General features: G+C 35.7%; 1 protein-coding gene across 1 annotated transcript; it reads right to left on the bottom strand.

The window, feature by feature from the left end:
- Positions 1-4,530: 4,530 nt before the first annotated feature.
- Positions 4,531-20,419, bottom strand: LOC125185403 (putative protein phosphatase 2C 2). The gene is given in 5 exon segments (XM_048081926.2): positions 4,531-4,833; positions 4,836-5,329; positions 5,555-5,790; positions 5,865-6,035; positions 20,021-20,419. Coding segments are annotated over 5 exon segments (1,362 nt in total). The 3' UTR covers positions 4,531-4,771.
- Between the last annotated feature and the right edge of the window lie 1,379 nt (positions 20,420-21,798).

Raw genomic sequence — 21,798 nt, 5'->3', positions numbered from 1 at the left:
GGTAGTATATTAAAATAAGATTAAACACATTTTCGTAGCAGAATAAATATAATAAATATATTGAGCATATTTACGTAGCGGAATAAATATAGTGACTCGGAATTTGGCATGTAGTAGTAGCAATTATATGTATTAGTTGTAAGTTAATTTAGTCACAAATCCTATGTAGACTTTTGATGACACCCTTTTGTAAGCTCGTGTTCGGTGAAGGGTCCACAATTACAAATGAACAATCAACCTCTACTTAATTCTTAAACAATCTACTACTCATAAAGTAGGTAATTCAAGATTAGATTTCACATTATGGCTCACTTTCTTCAAGATTAGATTTCAAATTATCTACACTATTTTCTCCATTCTATTATAAGCGGCTCACTTCTTTTTTTTTAATGTACCATCATATGAGTTATTTTCATTTATTATAAAAGTAATACTTCATCCATCCTAACGAGTAAGATGTCATACTTTTCATTTTAGTTTGTCTCAACTCTCAATCAAGATGAGATATTTATATATTTAATAATTATCGCTTTCTAATTAATATACACAATCACTTTTTTCACTCTAATTAAATATTCAACTTTCTTTCTCCCTCCATTTAATACTTACACACTCTTTTTCAACATTAATTAACAACTCCTAAAATCATGTGTCGACTAAGAAATGTGTCATCTTATCCGGGACAGAGGGAGTACATTTCTATCTCTCTTATTTTATTATTTCACCTATTTTATTATCTCTTCACTTCTCTTCTTTTTTTCCTCTCTCATACTTTTAGTCTCTCTCCACTTAACTCTTTAAATACTCCTATCAATTTCTTAACTCTCGTGCTCAAAAAAAGCGTCTCATTTATGGTGGAAGAGAGGGAGTAATTTAAAAATATATTTACATTTTTTCACTTTTAGTAAGCGAACTAGCATATTCCACTAACTCATACACTAATATTCTACTCCCACCGTCCCAGCTATGATGACACATTTTTCTTTTTGGTTTGTCCCAATCAAGATACACATTTCTATTTTCGGTAACTTTCCCTCTCCAATTAATACACTCAACTACTTTTTTCCCACTCCAATTAAATATTCAACTCTCTTTCTCATTCCATTTAATACTTACACCCATTCTTTCTCTCTTCAATTAAACACATTAACAACATCTTAGCCGAGACGAAGGGAGTACTATAAAATTAATATTTCGTTAATACTCTCTTCGTCCCACTCTAAGAGCATCTCCAAGGGGAGAAGGTATATTGAAAAAGTATATTATGTATTTACTTTCTTAAAAAGTGAGATATACCATTCTAAAAAGTACTCCCTCTGTCCCACATAATTTTACACACTTTGACCCGGCACGGGTTTTAAGAAATGTAATGAAAAGTGAGTTGAAATAGTTGGTGGGATGTGGGTCCTACTTTTAAAGTATTAGTTTTATAATAAAATGTGAGTAAGAATGAGTTAGTGGAATATGAGGTCCACTATCAAAAATAGTAAAAGTGAAATGGGTAAAATTATGTGGGACGGCCCAAAATAGAATATTGGGTAAAATTATGTGGGACGGAGGGAGTAACACATTCCAAAGGGAAAAGCCAAAAAAGTATATAGAAAGGTAAATTATTTTTTAAAAATAAAATAACAGTACAAAATGCATTAAAAAATATGAAGTGTAATACCTTCTCAAATACCTTTCCTTTGGAGAATGGTTTTTCATGAAAAGAAGGCAAATATGGTAGTTATAAGATTTTACCTCTCCATTGATGGGGAGGTAAAGATACATCTTTAAAATAGAAAAATATATAATACCTTCTCAAATACCTCTCCCTTTGGACCATGAAAAAAAGGTGAATGTGGTAGTTATATTAGTTTACCTATCCATTTACCCTTCCCCTTGGAGTTGCTCTTAGTGATACAACACATTTTTCTTTTTGGCATGTCCCACTTTATTCTCTCTCAACTTACCTCACATAATAATGTTGTATAAAATCTCTTGCCTAATAGGAAATGCTTTACTTAGAGTGGGATATATAAGTATATAAAAATGAGAGACTAAAGGCCAAAATTGGTCCTTAACATATGCTTATTTTATCATTTTGGTCATAAACTTTATCTTTTAAATTTTTTAGTTCTGTATATTTCATATCGGATCACAATTGGTCCTCCGTTAATATTTAACGGTCAACAATTTAATCACAATTTTAACCAACTTAAGTAATTTTTAATGGGATTACCAACTCCTAATCATAAACTTAATTATTTTAAGGATATATCATTTAAAATACCAAAATAACAGTATTGAAAAAGCAAATAAAGAGTAAAAAGCCGATGATAAGCATTGCGATGTTCTGAGCAGCGGTTTCATGATTGCGCCGGAGAAGAAGCTGATGGAGCCACAGATGATGCTAGCCCTGCAGCCTCTGTTTCGGGTGACGTGGGAGGCTCTGAATGTAGAGACTAAGGCGGCTAAGTAGAGTGAGGATGTAAACAGGGTCAGAATCTGGTTGTCGTATTTGCAGTAATCTGTTCTTGGAGATGCAATTGCTTCCTTCGTATTCTTTGGGGAAGAATTCTTTCAAGAATTCATCCATGGAAGTCACCCCATCTGCAATTTTCAAACTCTATTGTTAGGATTTAGGAATGGTTGGAACAATAAAAGAATTGGGAGAAGAGAATTGCAATTTAGGATTTGCATAATGATTCGATTGCTATTAAAATAAATTAAATAATACTCTTTATTTTCTTTTTTAATACTCTTATTTTGGTATTCTAAATAGAATATATCCTTAAAATAATTAAGGTTATGATTAGGAGTTGGTAATTTCATTAAAAATTGCTTAAATTGGTCAAAATTGTGATTAAAATTGTTAACAGTTAAATATTAACGGAATTGTTAACGGAGGACCAATTGTGATCCGATTTGAAATGTACAGGACCAAAAAATTCAAAAGATAAAGTTTATGACCAAAATGATAAAATGAGCATATGTTCACACCAATTTTGGTCTTTACTCAAAACGAGATTCATATTCCACTATTTTTTCACTCATTTTTTATAAAGGAATACAATTTCTCAAACCTGTGCAGAGTCAACACATGTCATGACAGATAGAGAGAGTAGCACTCTCAAATCTGAAAACCTAGTTTAGAGGAATATTCAAAAGTAGATTCACTAAAATTTTGTGAGTTAAGTGTAAATAATAAAATAGAAGAGTGTGGTATTTCTATTTAGAATAAAGTGGGACAGAAGGAAAAAATTATTTATCAATTGTATTGTAATAATAACACTGTCATTACTATATCTGAGAATAGAATATATATATAGAGCTTGACAGACATTTTATAAAAGATATTGAAGAGAGAATTGTGAAGTTGCCGTTTGTTAGAACAAAAGATCAGTTAGTTGTTATCATAGCTAAAGTTTCAAATTTCAAGATGGTATGCAAGTTAAAAATCAAAAATCCCATTACTAAAGGAATACTATCAAAGGTAAATATAAAATTATTTCTTCTTGATTGTCGATTTATTCAATAGATAACTTTAAAAATTAAAAGAGGCTATGCAAAATAATGTTCAATACAAAATACAATGTCTGTCTTTTATAGTTTTGAATCGGTTTAACACTTGCATGTGATGTAAGCAAACCATATCCCTCTATAAAAACTAAAGAATGTAAATTTCTTTGTTCTTTTAGTCCTAGCTTTCACATCTCCATTTTCTGTTCAGTGTCTGCACCTCTCATGTTCGCCACCCCATTTTGTGTGCATTTATTACACTAGATGATCGATTTTCTAATGTGTAGCTGTCGAAACACCCATATGATAAGCACGACCGACACCAAAAAAATCAATTTGAATTCAATCTAACCAAGTTCGAAAATATGACAAATTCAAATCAAATTTAATAACACAATTCGATAAAAAAAAAACTACGAATATTTTACCCACCGTATTACTCCAAAGTTTTTCTCGAAATAAACGAATAGAGAACAATTTTCGTGTTTATGACTTACGAGACTTCCTTTTTCACTTACAAAAAAAATGTAAGAAGCGTTTCGATTTCGTGTCTTCACGAGAAACACACAGTTATAACATGTCACCTAAAAATCATAAAAAAATTGATTGCCCAATCGGTTACAAATGTAGTCTAATGCTCGGTTGTATCGAACTAGAGTTCATTTCTCTATGGTTAAATTAATTACTTTTTTTCAAACAAATTATATAATTATTTAGTGATAATTTTCAAACAAATTATATAATTATTTTCAGATAATTCGAGTATGAATATTTGAGTAGATGTAAGTTCCAATATTTAACTTTTTGACCACATTCAAACTTTATGTATTTTTAATGTGTTATAAACAAATTCATCCAAAAGCTGATTTATTTTTCAACTATATTAAAACTTTATATTTTTAACAACACTTTTAAGTTCATCCAATAAACTACATTCAGAGACATCCACATAGCATTAGTTCCACCTAAAAATTTAATCATGATAAATTTATTACAAGTTCAAAGTTATTGTAGTTTTACAATATATTTAAAATTAATGATAAAAATCTATATTGACCAAAAGTTAGGTGTATAGTACATTTCTAAATACATGACCCAACGATAATTATATATGTACACCAAACCAATGAAATAATTAGGATGCAAAAAACAAGTAAGAATGTTACAAACACAACTTCTCCCCAGCTCTAGACGCTGCTCAACTTGAAGCCACCACTAGTAGCTTCCCTCCCTCAAATACATGGGCAAGGTAGTCGGAAACCGGCCATCACCGGTCCAATAAACTCCGTAGGCTGCACAACGCCTCTGCGGTGAGGCTGCAGCACAGCACCTCAGCTTCCTCTGGTACTGCGTTGACGGTTGATCCACAGATGTAAAACATACTACTATCACCGTAAGATTGTCGAATGTGTTAAGACGAAGGGCCTCCATCACGAGGTCCTTGGCGCACTGCTCGGGATCATCGTGTCGTCTGAGCCCACGACGGACGAGGCTGACTGCTTGCTGGCTTGACAAGACATCCCAGATTCCGTCGCATCCGATTATGAGGAACTCATCATCCTCCGTCAGAGTGATTTGGCGGAACTCAGGCTCCGCAATGAGAGGCGAGGTGGAGCCTTGCGGCCGCTTCATGTCCCAGTCGCCCAGGGCTCGAGTAACGGAGAGAACACCGTTGAGATAACCATCGTCTATGAATCCACCCAATTCCTCTACACGCCTCCTCTCCAATGCGTAACTAGGCCGGTGATCTTGAGACATATCGATCGCCTCGCCTTTCCGGCATAGAACTGCTCTGCAGTCTCCTGCGTTCGCCACCATTAGAAGCCTGAGTGAGATTTTAGGAGTTGTTGGTTAATGTGATTAATTAGAGAGAGAAAGAGGAGTATTTAATTGGTGAGAGAAAAAAGTTGTTGAATGTATTAATTGGAGAGGAAGTAAAAAAAATTTGCCATGTGTCATCTTGGTTAGGACAAACTAAAAAGGAAACAGAGCCACCTTATTTAGGACGGATGGAATACAATTTACGGAGAGCGAAGAAAAAAAAATGTACCTCCCAACAACGAGAGTTGTCAAAGCAGTCGTCCCGGAAGAACTGCTCACGCTGTTGTCCTCAGCCAAGGCCATATCTACTAAGAGAAATGCTTTCCTTAGATAATTCTCAACATCCACTACGAAGGCATCGTTTACTTCAGAAGCAAGTGGGAAATCACCGTCTTCAAAAAAGAATCTCATCGCGTGCTTTCTAACATAGGCTGCGGCCTCAGGCCCTCCATGGCCATCAAAAACCTGGAAAATGGCACAAAAATCAGACGTGCGATTCCAACATCATCGGAAAAGATAGGGAGAAAAAGGCCACTTACCCCATAGAAGGCACTAGGTTCGGGGACTGTGATGAGGGACCCCAAGTGTGCTGACAGATCGTCTATCCTTATGTGTTCGTCTTCCATGTATCTCCGTGGACCAATATCAGCAAAACCACCAGAACGGATGCTTGGGACAAACAGCACAGGCGTCTCCGGGGATTTAACATCCTTTGCATACACATACATACTTGTGAGTTGCGAGCAAACATGTCAAATACAAACAAATTTGATAAATAAGTGTCTAAAAATCACGCTAGTTTACAGTTAGTACTAACAAATATAGTATATATCTTAGTTATGGAATTATGGATCAGCCTTAACAATGTTTGTCCAATAATCATGGTCTTTACTATTTATCAAAGATGATCAAAGTTAAGGAGAGGTCGCAGAAAACATCAAGGAATCTGCCATTAAGGAAAAAATGATTTCCAGAATTTTGCTTAAATCTTGCATCGATTTAGCAACAATATAAAAACTAATCAATAATCAAATTTGTTAAAATTCATATTCAATTCCTTCCTTACTATTACAACACTTTCTTCACCAAAACAACTATTCTAAGGCTATTTAAAATTAACCCTATCTTCCCAAGAATCCAAGAATAGCCCAGATATCTTTCCACCACAAAGATTGAATATTTTTATCCAGAATCTTTCCCCAAATCTCATCAACAAATCCAGGACTCATGACCAACCTAATTTTTCCCCAGTCAATTAGAAAATTTCCACCATTAAAAACTAAAGCAACAACTCAAGCAACAAGATAAAACAATCAAATATTAGTAATTTGTTAATTTCATATACATTTCCTTATTCCAACAATTACTTGACAAAAAACTATTCTACTGATTTTTTTTCAATTCACAATATGTCCACAAGAATTCAAGAATGGCCCAGATATCTTTCCATCAAAAGGATTAAATCTTTTTACTATACTGTTTCAACAAATCCAAGACTCACAACTAATCTCAGTGTTTTCGCAGATAAGAAGAGATATTCCACAATTCATGTACTAAACATACTACAACACATATAACAATACAAAACAATTAATTTCAAATTTGTTAAATTTCACACACAATTCCTTACTCCAATAATTTAGTGTTATTCTCCCCTCAAATATCATCAACAAATCCAAGACTAACAACCAATCTCAATTCCTCCCCAGACAATCAGAAATGCCCCAAAATTCAGTGTTAACCAATTTAGTCTTCTTCTTCTTCTTCTCCTTCTTCTTCTTCTCCTCCTCCTGCTGCTTCTCCTTCTGCTGCTCCTTCTGCTTCTGCTTCTTCTTCTTCTTCTTCTTCTTCTTCTTCTTCTTCTTCTTCTTCTTCTTCTTCTTCTTCTTCTTCTTCTTCTTGTGAGCATGTTTCACACAAAATTGATAAATAGATTCAACATTATTAATGAAAACTAGAACTCATTTTAATTACTCCCTCCGTCCACGATTAAGAGTCCCATTTCTAAATGGCGCGGATTTTAAGAAATGTTAAGAAAAGTGGGTGGAAAAAAATTAGTGGAATAGGGTCCCACTTGTATATATTAGTTTTAAATGATATGTGAGTGGAATGAGTTAGTGGAATGTGGGGTCTTTTTACCATTTATGGTAATTATGAACCGGAACTCTTATTCGTGGACGGACCAAAATGGAAAAACGGGACTCTTATTCGTGGACGGAGGGAGTACTACTTAAAAGTAAATTTGTTGAGTATCAAGTTTTTAAATGCATGATAGATAGTAAGTTACACTAGATTCAAACCCATTTGAATATAAATATCACATTAAATATTAATTTTACTCCAATTATTTTACAACAATTCAAACTTAAAAGAATATTTTCTATATTATACGGCGTTTTCTACTAAAAATTTAAAAAGTTTTTTTTTTGTTTTGTTTTAATTTAAATCTAAAAACATGTAGTATTTTTTATTCAAAAAAAAAAATTAAATTGATTTTGAAGTACCATTTACTATTTCATTTCAGATTTTAGACTTTTAGTGTAATATTTGAAATGATCTGATAGCTAACAAATTATCTTGATAATGTAGTTATATCGCGGAATGTTGTATAGTACTCCAATAAGTAACACGTTTATGAATAGGTCATCTCTACTAAAAAAACTCACACCCCAAATGCACTATTTGAATCTAAACACACATACACACATACTTCTAAGCACTAATTCTTTTATCAAATACTATAAAATAACTTAAAAAATATAAAATTACTGTTATCTTATATAATTATTTAAATGTTAATTTCAGTTTTGATATAAGTACTACTCCTAATTCTTTTATCAAATACTACAAATTAACTCAAAAAATATATAATTACTGTTATTTTATATAATTATTTTAAATGTTAATTTCAGTTTTGATAATGAAATATAATTAATTAGTAAGATAATTCTACTTAAATTAATAAACTTGGGTTTGAGACACTATAAAGGATCGAAAAATAAGAAAATATATATATATATATATATATATATATATATATATATATATAAAAGTTATACTACTAGAATATTGAATTGATTTCGTTTATACTAGCCATTATTGAATTAATAAACTTGGGTTTGAGACACTATAAAGGATCGAAAAATAAGAAAAAATATAAAATAAAAAAAAGTTATACTACTACTATAATATTGAATTGATTTCGTTTATACTAGCCATTATTTATTAAAAGAGCAAGTGATCAACCAAAATTATATTTATCAAAACAATAAATATTGGCAAAATGTTAGTCCCTTCGTCCTACGATCTTAGTCATAATTTGTGTGGGCACGAATTTTAGAAAATATATAAAAAAAAAAGTAAGTTAAATGTTGGCGAACTATAAGTCAAATAAGTTGGTGAACTATGTGTCTCACTTATATTGAATAGTTTTATAATCAAATGTGAGTGGAATAACTTAGTGAAATATGAAACCTATGTACCATTTATAGTAAAAATGAAATCTGACTCGTATTACGGGACTGACTGAAATAACAAAATGTGACTCTTATTGTAGGACGGAGGAAATAGTACTGATAGGTGGTGTTCGATTTCCTAGATAAAATAATATCAAGATATAATCTAGAATTGAGTTGTGCGATTATTTTAATTATATGGGTTAGCTATGACTAACTATCCCATGATTATCCATCTAATATTGAGTTGAGGGACTAAATTTCATGAATCAAACACACTACTAATTGAACTCATGAAATCAAAACCTACATGTGTGTATTGCCATCTTTGGACGGCGCTCTTGCGTGTGCCATCCACAAACACAAACCGTCTTCTAATTTTTATCAATTAGGGAGTTTTCGGTTTGCAAGATACCCGCGAAAACAAGCCCAACGGTTGACAAACCTCAGTAATGACATTTTTCAACTCTTTTACCCTATGAGTTCAATATCATCTTTTCCTTTACTTCAGACACTCTTTTTTGATTTTTTTAAGTACTTCCTGCGTTTCCTTGTTAATAGAGATATTTCTTTTTAGCACAAAGTTTAATAATAGTGTATTGAATGAGGATAATGGAAAAAATAAGAGAAAGTAAAATAAGAGAGATGAAAGAGAAAATAAAATAAAAAAGAGAATTATTTTTTGCCAAAAATAGAAATGACTTAATTAACTTGGAACTTTCCAAAATAGAAAAATGACTCTATTAACATGGAACAGATGGAGTACTTCCTCTATCCCACTATAAATGAAGCGATAAATAGTTAATATGGAGGAAAAGTAAAGTAAGAGATAATAATATAGAAGAGAGTAGTATATACATTATTCTCTAATTACTTTACTTTCTTTTCACTCTATTTATTTATTATAATTTTTGCAAAACAACTCCCGAATAAAATTGTCTCATTTGTAATGGGATGGAGTGAGGATGTTTAGTGTGTTAAATGGTTAGATAAATAAATAAATAAAGTAAGAGAATGAAAAAGTAGAGAGAATAAAGTGAAAAAGTGAATAAAATAGAGAGTATAAAGTATGAGAGAGAATGACTGGAAAGAAAAAGTAAGTTAATTATTACTCCCTCCGTTCCATAGTAATAGAGTCATTTTACCATTTCGATACGTTCCATAGTAATAGCGTCATTTCTTTTTTTTTTAGTAAAAGTCAATACATTTCTCCACACCTACTTTACTCTTTCTTACTTTATTCTCTCTTCATCTCTCTACCTTTTTCATTTTTTACTTTATTCTCCATATACTTAACTCGCCTAACACAATTTTCTTAATCTCCGTGCAAAAAAAGAAACGCCTCCATTACTATGCAACGATGGGATTAGTATATATGGAAATGACTCCACTACAAAATAACTTCTCAAAATAGAAAAATGACTCAACTATGAAGGAACGGAGGAAGTATATGATACGGATTTTGATGCACAATTTGTAAAGTAAAAGAGATAAGAGGAAAAGGTGGACGTTGAAGTAGTGTTGTGGGGTCCATATTATTTGTTTAAATTTTTCTATATTTATAAATTAGTCTAATTTTGATAGACGACCTAAAATAGTAAAACTAGTACTCCCCCCGTCCATTAATAGATGTCACACTTTTCCTTTTAGTATGTCCCACAAAGATGTCACATTTCCATTTTCGGAAAAAGATCTCTCTCACATTAATATATAAAAAATATATTTTCTCTCTCCATCTAACACATTAAACAAAACCTCCTAAAATCTCGTGCCGTCCCACAAGTGTGACATTTTTTGTGGATGGAGGGAGTAGTATATTTTTGTGGACGGAGATAATAATAAATTTGTGTCTTGAATTTAATGATCTGGATAAGCCACGATTAGGCGGGCTGGAATCTCCTGCTGTGAAGGGGTGCACAACAGGGGGTGCTGGGATGTGAGGGACAACACCCCCTTCTATGCACCCTCCACAGTAGGGGAACCCATCCCCATTTTGGCAGAGTAGCGTATTTTCTTGTACCGGATAATTTCACGAGTTTGAGATTTTCTTAAATTATGGTTGAATTTTTAGGCTATGTTAGGTGGTAGTTAAGCTATTTTATCTATGCTCTCCTCTTTGTTTGGTATAAGTTGGGAAACACTTAGAAGTCATTTTGTTACGGTGAAACTCAATCAATAATTAAGACGATGGGCATAAATGTAGTTGTCTAAACTATAGTTTCATTTTCTAGGTCAGCCGTTTGGTTTCCATGAAACAAATTCTGTATTACAGAAACACATGTTTGGTTCAACAGATTTAATAACTGATAAATGACTACAATGACGAATTTGTCCTTCATTATTTAAGGAATGACACTTATAACCTTTTAAGGCCTAACAGTCAAAATATAAGCGGGAATTCTCTCATTCTTTTGTACGCCGCCTTCAACAAATTAGAAAGAAAATTGCAAGTGCTTGCAAACCCTTGAGTAAGTGCTTCTATTGCTCCATGTTTAGCCATTTGCATATTTTGTTCTTCACTTTATTTGGGTAGTCGTCGTCATCTGGTAGCAAATGTAAATTTTGGAAGCAAAATTGATTACACCGTTGCACACAATCTCCCAATGGATTCGCGATCTGCCAAATTTTGAAATATGGATGAGGTTTTCGTGGAGCACGGAACTGACCTCGAAACTGATATGGAGCAAGGACTGAATTTTTAAGTCTAGGTTTACAACGCCAACGAAGAAGTGTGGGTGAATAATATGTGGTCGAAAGAAGGAAAGCATCGAATGTAGTGGTGAAGACAATAATTGAGGTATAAAATAGAAATTTCAGCTTCTTACTAGGTGCGGAGAACGAGAAAATTTATTTATCGGAGCCTCACTCTACAATTTTGTAAACAACAACTCTCTAAACAATTAACACGGGTCTACTCCCAGTTCTTGGGCCAATGAGTAATAAAAGCTGCAAAATCAAACACGTACAATCAATAGATAAAATTCACTAACTACTCATTTCATGGAAACCAAACGACTCCTTCACGAACCCAGATAAAACTGCTCCGTCCAAAAACCACTGTTTCACGTTGATTATTAACATCTTGATTTTTTTGGATAAATTGTACGCCTTATAACCCGCACCGAGTTAGTTGGTTAATTGATCGAAATATTATATGCTCACTATGATCACCATAATCGCTTTGTAGCAAATGAGTCTAGGACATACGAATAAAATAAATACTACTTCTTCCGTTTCATAATAAAGGTCATATTTTGTCATTTCGATCCATCTCGCAGTAAGAGTTATATTTTATTTTTACCATAAATGGTAAGTATGTCTCACATTTCACTAATTCACTTCACTCACATTCTATTGTTAAACAAATATAAAAATGTAGACATCATATTCCACTAACTTTTCCAATACATTAACTTTTATATTTCTTAAAATTCATGTCAATACCAAATGCAACTCCTATTATGGGATGAATGGGGTAAAAACTTTAGCTTTTGACGAGGTTAGCAAGTGAATTACCTCTTATTGTTGATGGGAGCGATAAACAATTGAGGTTTTTATATTATTGATTTTAGTAAGGAATTAGGTTGATATGAAATGTGTGGTAGTGCGAGACGCATGTATAGGTACAGGAACAACCTTAGGTGTATAACCTATATTCGTATACAATATGTGAATGATCAATCATTGTATAATAAAACTAAGTTAAATTGACCGACCAGTTGCCAACTTATTTGTAGAATTACTTTTATATTCCATACGTGCCACAAAATTAAATCATAGTACTCCACTAGTCAATAGTAGTACTACTTTGTATTAGTGTTATCTTTTACTTCTTCTACGTAATCATTTCGAAATTACTCCAAATGAAGCCGTCCACAACGCTATCTCTTATTCATCCCTTAACTATCTCATTCCTTAACTATGTATAGGCCCCATTGTACTTCAGCCCATTTCTTAACTAGGAGACAACACATACATCCATCCATCTCTTAACCATCTCATCTCTTAAGAACTTCTCCAATGGCATGTCCAACCGGACGTCCGCCGTAGTGAACGGGACGTCCGCCCACGCCCGTCCCATGTCCTCGCCCCTCACCCCCACGTCCGACCGGACGTCTGCCACTGTGGCGAAGGTCGGACGTCTGCCACTGTGGCGAAGGTCGGACGTCCGCGTTTAATTTTTTTTTTTTTTTTTGAAACTCTATAAATAGGGCTCGTTGAACTTCATTTCATTCACATCACTTGTCTTGACAAGTTTCTCTCTCTAACCTCTTTTTTCTAGTATATCTAGAATGGCGAGTAGTCGTGCGGGTGGTAGTGGCGGAGGCGCTAGTGATAGTGATAATGAATTGGATCACGCTGTGCAACAGGCGATTGATCGATTGCTCCGGCAGAGGCAGCAACGGCGGCAGCAGGCGGCGGCGGCGGTACCTCGGCCGATCCATCGTCGACGTCATGTACCCCGGGACCACATTGCTGCACATATTCGGTTGTATGAGGACTACTTTGCTCCGCAACCGTATTTTGGGGATGCCTTATTCCGGCGACGTTTTAGGATGCATCGTCCTCTGTTTATACATATCGTGGGTGCTTTAGAGAGAAGATACAAGTTTTTCAGGATCAGGGAGGTTGTGGCTGGAAAATCCGGACACACGGCAATACAGAAGTGCACTGCCGCAATCATGCAACTGGCGTACGGAGGCCCGGCCGACATGTTCGACGAGTACCTCCACATTGGCGAGTCTTCAGCCGTCGAGTGTCTGCTGAATTTTTGCGCGGGCGTTAGATCGATATTCGGGGATCAGTACCTTCGGCGTCCGAGCCCCGAAGACTGCCAGCGGCTGATAAATATGCACGGGTCGGTGCACGGGTTCCCTGGGATGTTGGGCAGCATAGATTGTATGCATTGGGAGTGGAGGAACTGCCCCGTCGCCTGGAAGGGGATACACACTCCTGGCTTTAAAGCCAAGCATCCCACGATGATCCTTGAAGCTGTACCTGACTACCGGCTGTGGATATGACATGCTTATTTTGGAGTCGCCGGGTCGAACAACGACCTCAACGTCCTCCAGTCGTCGCCCATGTTCAACGATCAGTGCAATGGCGTTGGTCCCGCCATCAGTTTCGTCGCCAACGGCAACCAGCACAATATGGGATACTGTTTGGCGGATGGGATATACCCAAACTGGCCCGTCTTTGTAAAGACGATCAAGCATGCGGTCGGACCAAAGAAGTCCTACTTTGCGACCCGTCAGGAGGCTGCGCGCAAGGATGTTGAGCGCGCATTTGGTGTGCTCCAGAGTCGATGGGGGATGGTGAGGGGTCCGACACGGCATTGGTATATTCCCAACATCGGCGACATCATGTACGCATGTATCATTTTGCACAATATGATTGTCGAAAGTGAAGGGGACGAACTTACTCAGTGGACGAACGAAGATGATACGGGTGCCGGTCCAAGCCACGGCGTGGCCACCGCGAATGTGAACATGGGGGTACCTCATGGAGAGGTTGAGCGGTTGCGCGCATTTGCCGACATGCGGCAAAGAGATGCCCATATTCGACTTCAGAAGGATATCATCGAAGAGGTTTGGACGCGGAGGGGTGGACGTTGATGTGGTTGTTTTTTTTCTATCTACTGTGTAATTTTTTTTTTCGAATGATGTATGTTTTTTTTAATGAAATATTCGCATTTCCCCGTTCGTATTCGTGTCGAATTTTAATTCCGTAAATTTAATTTTAATTGTGAATTTAATCTTATTGCGGGAAGTCCTAGTGGGAAGTCCTAGTGCAGTGGGAAGTCCTAGTGATGTGGCAGTGGAATGGGAAGGGCTAGTGATGACGTGACAGACAATTTTGTGGGAAGTCCTAGTGAGAGGGGCGCCACCGGAGACGCTCTAACTATTCATTCAATTTCATTTTTTAATTTTTAATTTCAACAAATTCAATTAATAAAAACACACTTCATTAAATAAAATAAAAATTACAATTTAAAAGCCTAAAAAATAAAAAAAATACATAATTTTAAAAAATAAGATTTCAAAATAGGATTTTTTTTAATTTTCTTTATTTCGAAAAATAGGATTTTAAACAAATAAAATAAAATTATGACGTCATAATTACGACGCCACTCGCGGGTCGGCGAGTGGGCGTCACGCCTAGCGCCACGCGGCGCTGGCGCGTGGCGAGACAGCTCGTGGCGAGACCCTTCCGCGCATGACGTGCGACGAGACGTCCCGTCTCACCGGGATGAGATCGAGCTCGTGGCGAGCCGCGCTACTGATACTCTGAATGTTATCGACCCTAAATATACACTTTCATACTCAAAAGCTACAAACTCCGATTCCAAATCTAAGAACTTTTAATTGTCCGAATCATGATTGTTACTTGCCTTCACATTAATGATGATCAAATGAATATTTGAAAGAATGAACGGAAAAATTGGCATATGCACAATGCATGGATAAAGTTATACTTTCTCCGTTCCATAGTAATAGAGGCATTTCATTTTCTGCACTCGTTTTAAAAAAATGATATTAAATAGTTAAAGTGGAGATAGAGTAAAGTAAGAGAGTGGATAATGTAGAGAATAGTCTTATTTCCAATATTCTCTCTCTTAATTTACTTTTTCCGCACTTTAACTATTTATAATTATTTTTTCAAAATAAGTGCGCAAAATAAAATGCCTTTATTACTGTGGAATGTAGGGAGTAATTCATTTGTAGTACTGTTTTATTATTTTTAGACATTTTTGCATTTCTTTACTTTCTTGTATTAAGGGGTGTTTTAGTACATCTAAATTATTTATTTATCTATTTTAGGATGGTTATATTAAATAAATAAGAAAGTTACTTATAAAATAGAGAAAGTATAGATAGGAGAATAGAAATCATAAATAAATTAGAAGAGCAAGTAGGAAATAAGAGATGAAAGACATAAATCCTAAATAAATATTCCAGAGATAGAGAGAAGGTGATAAAAGAAAATGTGAATAGCACCCTTGGGCCTGGAAGAGCAAAATGTAATAGAAAATATGAAAAAGTGCCTCAAATGAAATGAAATTTTGTACAGTACCTCAAATGAAATGTGTTTTCATGAATTACCTCGGACATGCATTTTACATTGTTCGAATACCATAGTAAAAATAAATTGAGACCTCTATTCACGGACGGATCAAAATTAAAAAAAGAGACTCATAATCCCAATGGAGTATTTCGTAGAACGTAAAAAGAAATGACTGACTAGGATCAAGATTTTTTATGCTAACTCTATTGTTGTTCGACATCAAATGTCAGACCAACTACGAGGGCTATGGATCAATTAGGGGGCAAGAAATGAAGGCGAAGAGAAGAAGAGGGCCGAGTCGGGGCTGAATAAAGAGGATTGGGCCGAGAAGAGGCAATGACGGAACCAACGGGTAGCACTGAAGGGGTTGGCAGCAGAATCGTGCATTTAAATAAATCAGATAATGAAAGTGATCTATTTAGTTGATTATTTAGACAAATTCTATTCGCGCAATTATCACATGTAACATGCTCATAACTCAAATAAATCATGCTTTAAGTATAATTGAAACCTAAAACATGCTTTTCTACGGATTAGCTATTTTACCTTGATGATTCTCCGAAGAATCAAAGATAGCTAGCACCTTCTCCATGTGAAGATCTTAAATACTAATCCACGGATCTTCTGACTTCTTCCTGTACTGTAATCTGATATTAGGGTGGGTTGATCTGATCAGAAAACTAGGACTTAAACAAAGAAGACGGAAAACCTATCTCACGGAGGAGAGAAAAATAGTCCCTCACAGTTTAGGGGAGGGGGACGAAAATTATGAGTATAATTAAGTTTATTTTCTGTCTCTTTTATTCTCCTATTTATATTAAGTCACATATTGGGCCTAGACAGAGATCTATGGAAAGTTTTGGATATGGGCTCCCCTAATTAGCTTTTTACTAATTAAATTGAACCTCAATTTAATATAAGCTTTTAATTGAAATATTACGAGCAACCACTACAGAAGTAATATTAAACTCCCCATCCAAATCCGAAATTATAAATAATCCGGGTTTCCATTGCTTGTTATTTGTTTCTCGCGCTTAAGATAGAAACATCCATTAATTAATTAACATCTTATTAATTCCAATAGTGGACTCAACAAGAAACGCTTATTTATTATTCATAGAGTAATCAAACTCCAACTAGCTAGGTTTCGAATAATAAAGCCTTATTTCGAGCTCCTCTTGAGGATGTTATCAAACGAAACTCACCTCGCGCACGATTCAACATAATAGTAATCCTAGCACCGCTAGATATAAATCACCGCTACCTAATATACCAGGATTATTGGGTTGCGAAAAACCCGCACCATTTGGTAAGTCAAAGTAGTGCATAATCAATACTGTATGCTCAATACTAACGTACAGTAATTAAGAAATAATAATTATCAAGACTTCATCTTTCAGCAGATAGCATAAAGACTTGTCTCGCTGTTGGATCTAATTAAGTGCTATACCACACCGATGTCATCTTATTTCAGTAAGACTTAGAAATATGCGGACTGACATTGCAACCTTTCATGATAGGTAGTCTAAAGCCTATCTGGGTTTTGAAATTCTTATTTTTCTTTGTTCAGAACTGACCGTGATATCTTAAAGTGGACGACGCCCACAACCGGTCTACTAAAACATAGGCTTAGACTTTGTTAAGTTACTTATACATTTAAACATGCAATAAACATCCATTAAATGTAAAACATAACAATATTATGACAAAAAATAATCTGTTTCCCTCAGAAAATAAAATAAGAGTTTTTACAGTATTCTATTACTCGAAAGATAATTTCTAGTATATAAACTCTAACAAGCACCTGACTAGGTAGCTTGGCACCATGCCAACCACCCAATTGAGTGAGGACATGGGAAGACAAGGTATGTGAGACGTGAAAACCAAACAATGGATGCCTCTATAGTTATTCTATTGGCATTATCAATTATTTTGTCTCCCATTTCAACGCTCTTTATGTACATGTAGATGAAAATTTATAATAATTCTATATTGGTTGTGTCACTTAAAATTAAAAATTAATGATTTTAGAAATTTGTTTCCTCTAAGAGCACCCACAATAGTGGACTAGCGCTCGCTCTAGCCACAGGCTAGCGGTTAGGGCGGACGGCTAGTCCAGAGCGGACGAGAGGTCGGACGTGGACTAACCGGCCAGTCGAAATATTTTTTTTTTATATTTTTATTTATACTCTATATTTACAACTCATGGTATTTCACTTTTTTAATATTTGATAAACACCAACAATTAAAATGAATTAAATTGTAAGTATTTATTAATTTATTTGTTGGACTAGGGCATTGGCTAGGCTATTGCTAGGTTGTTACTTGGCTATGGAAGTGGCTAGGCTGTAGGAAGGATATGATGACGTGGCAGAAGGAGTTTTTGGCTAGGCTATTGCTAGTCTGATGCTATTGTGGATGCTCTAATGAGGTGAGACTGATTTTTACTTGTAATATTTCAATCACTTTTTTCTTTCTATTGCTCTTACTTTATCTGTTGTATATTAAAACTCATATTATTTCAAAAGTTTTTATTTTTAAAGGACTAAAATAGTATTCATCACCTTGTGCATTATGTTTATAATCTTTTAACCTCACACCTTTTATAATTTTTTTTTGATATATTGATAACATATGATTTAGTTAATTATTTTGAAAAGTTAATATATTAAAGTATTTCTTATACTTCCTCCGCCCATAAAAAGTAGCCTTATTGGTGAATGATACGAATTTGATATAGTACGAGAGAGAGAAAGATAAGGAATGTAAGTAGGACAGAGAAAGAGAAAATATAGATAAAATAAGAAAATAAAGATAAAAACAAAGCAATAAATGAGAAGTTATTTTATCATTTATAGCACATGATTAGTTTTGGTAGACAAATGAAAATGAAAAAAAATGAGACTATTTTTCGTGGACGAAGTGAATATGATCATGTTATTTTTTGTTAGTATACTACAAACCAAAAATCTTCTCAGAAATTGCGGATATCGAGTCTCTCTGTCCTAACTAAGATGATACACTTTTCTTTTTAGTTTTTTACAACTAAGATGACACATTTTTATTTTTGATAACTTTCTCACTCAAATGAATACATTCAACACTTCTCTCTCTCTCTCTAATAAATAAGCATTCAACTCTCTTTGTCTCTTCATTTAATATATAGAGCGTCCCCATCCATGCTCTTGCCAAAGAGCATGTATGTAGACCCAGACCCATTTTTATTCATTTTTTTACTCCCTGTTCTTCCGCAAGAACACAACACTCACATCCATACTCTTCCGCAAGAGCATGCTCAAGTGTACCACTATTCTATTATTCAATTTCAATAAAAACATTTCCACAATATTAAAATGCATTAAAAATACTGGAACTACTATTACAAATTACCAAAAAAAAAATTACATAATTAAAATCCTAAAAATTGAAATTACATACTTAAAATCCTAAAAATTAAAAATTATAAAATCCTACAAATTAAAAATTACATAATTAAATCCTAAAAAATACATCCGTAGAAATTTAAAGAAGACTAGCCCAATGGCGGTATCCCCAATTGTTGTCGTAGAGCTCGTATCATTGCGTTATGTGCATCAAATTGCTCGGGAGTCATCCGAGACATATCGGCGCTGTGGCTTGATACAAAATGGCCCACAAACTGTTGTTGGGAGTGGAGGCGGCACAAAGGGAGCGGGAACCGGCGGTTTGGCTGGGATCGCGGTGCGACGCCGGCTGGCAATCGCCTGTTTTCTTCCTTGTGGCCGGTGTTGGGAACCACTTAGACCGGCGTTGGGGCTATCCAAGTGAGCGCTGACGTCGGATAGGGATAGCGTCCTCGACCGTTTGCTGGAGGAGCTGGAGTAGGATCGGACGCCTCCCTTATACTTCGGATGATGACGTACCTCCTGCCAAGTGTTGGGATGCTTGAATAATTTGTGATGCATTGATTGGTAGGTCGACATGGCGGTCGTGATGATGTCGACCTCGCCTGTGCCGCTCCCTGCCGATCGCTGTTCCTCGAGGTAATAGTCCTGGAACTTTTGGATTTCTTCGTTGGCTCTTCAAATGACATTGCGTACCATACTGTCATTGCGCTCGATCGTTCCAGTTGGTCGGCCAACATTGTACCGGCGAGCGACGCGGAACCAAAACCCCCCGGTTTGATTCGTGCCTACCTCATCATCTTCAGAGATTATCAAATAGGCCTCGAATATATTCTCCATCTCCCTTGGAGTGTACAGGGTGCGGACGTTGGGATCACCGGTACTGCAACGAGTACAGACACGAACACCACGAGCAGGAGCGCCGCGACTGCCGTAAGCGCCCTCTAGATTTTGGGACAACGGTGGCGTCGAGGTGTTCCTTCCCGAACCTTGTTCGTGTGCCCACCCGTATTGCCCCGAGGGAGCATCTTTCTTGTCCACCGGGTAAGGCTGGTAGCTACCCGGAATTTGCGAACCTTGGGTAGGAGGAGGGGGAGAGATATTCGTATCCGGCGAAGGGAATGGCGATGTGCCGAACCAATCATGGTTCCATCCGTGGGAGTCGGAGGAGTGATCGCCGGAGCCGGACATTTTTGCAAGAGAGAAAGAGTGAGAATTTAGGGAGAAGTATATTGATGAGAGAATTGCTTGGTGCAGTGTGGTGTAATTTTTTGTGTTGAAATGTGGGGGTATTTATAGATGAAAATGTGAATTTTGGGGAAAAATAAATTAAAAGTGGAGAAAAAGCGAATACTCCCTCTGTCCACAAATAAGAGTCCCGGTTCCTCATTACCATAAATGGTAAAGAGACCCCACATTCCAATAACTCATTCCACTCACATATCATTTAAAACTAATATATACAAGTGAGACCCATATTCCACTAACTATCTTCCACCCACTTTTCTTAACATTTCTTAAAATCCGCGCCTTTAGAAATGAGACTCTTAATCGTGGACAGATGGAGTATATTTTATTGGGAAGTGGAAAAATATTTTTTTATTTAATTCTGATTTTTTTTATATTTTTCAAAATTAAAAAAAAAATGATAGATAGCCAACGGCTCACATAGCGACACGTCAACCAGCTCTTCGGCATGACGATGCTCGATGCTAAGAGCAGGGCTGTGCCGTTGGCAAGAGCACAACGGCGAGAAGGGTACTCGCCGCGCCGACGGCACGACGCCTGCTCTTAGCATCGGGCACCGATACGGATGCTCTTACACCTATTCTTTCTCTTTCTCTTACTCATAAACCACATTAACCAACGGTTTTTAAAATTCCGTATGAACACCCCTCCCAAGAGGAGGAAGTACATGACATTTTCGGATCAGGTCAAGTCTTCAATACTCTATTCCCTCCGTCCCCCATTAATTGTCCACTTTTGTCATATCGTTCGTCCCCAATTAGTTGTCTATTTTCACTTTTACTATAAATGGTAAGTAGACCTCATATTCCACCATCTTATTTCATTCACATTTTATTATGAAATCAATAAATGAAAGTGGACTCATATTCTATTAACTTTTTCAACCTACTTTTCTTTATATTTCTTAAAATTCGTATTACAACCAATGTGAATAATTAACGGGGACGAAGGGAGTATATGTAGATTGAAAAACCATAAATTGAATTAGTCACACTCAACTATTGTTCTTAAAATCACAATTAAAATAATTAATTCGGCAGACGTGACACTTGATAACTACATTGTCGTTAAAGTCTATATTAAAATAACGAGACTAATCACATGCATCTAAAGAGGGAGAATCACAAAAAATGATTATCGGCACCGCCCATTCCAGACGACGCCGTAGAATCTCGTGGATTAGCCCGTCGTTGTGGAAAGAGGGCCAACTATGAATTTGAATGAATCCCAAAATGGTGACTCATAAAATAATTTTTTCGATAAAGCAAATGGGTTTGGTTTGAACGGTCAAAAGCAAAGAAAAGTAACGCAGCAAAAGCAAC

Source organism: Salvia hispanica, chromosome 1 (assembly GCF_029641045.1).
Source record: "Salvia hispanica isolate PSC_SH4W2 chromosome 1, Shi_PSC_v1, whole genome shotgun sequence".
NCBI classification, from domain to species: Eukaryota; Viridiplantae; Streptophyta; class Magnoliopsida; order Lamiales; family Lamiaceae; genus Salvia; species Salvia hispanica.
The sequence above is the reverse complement of the archived record's forward strand: the minus strand, read 5'-3'. Positions and strand labels throughout refer to the sequence as shown.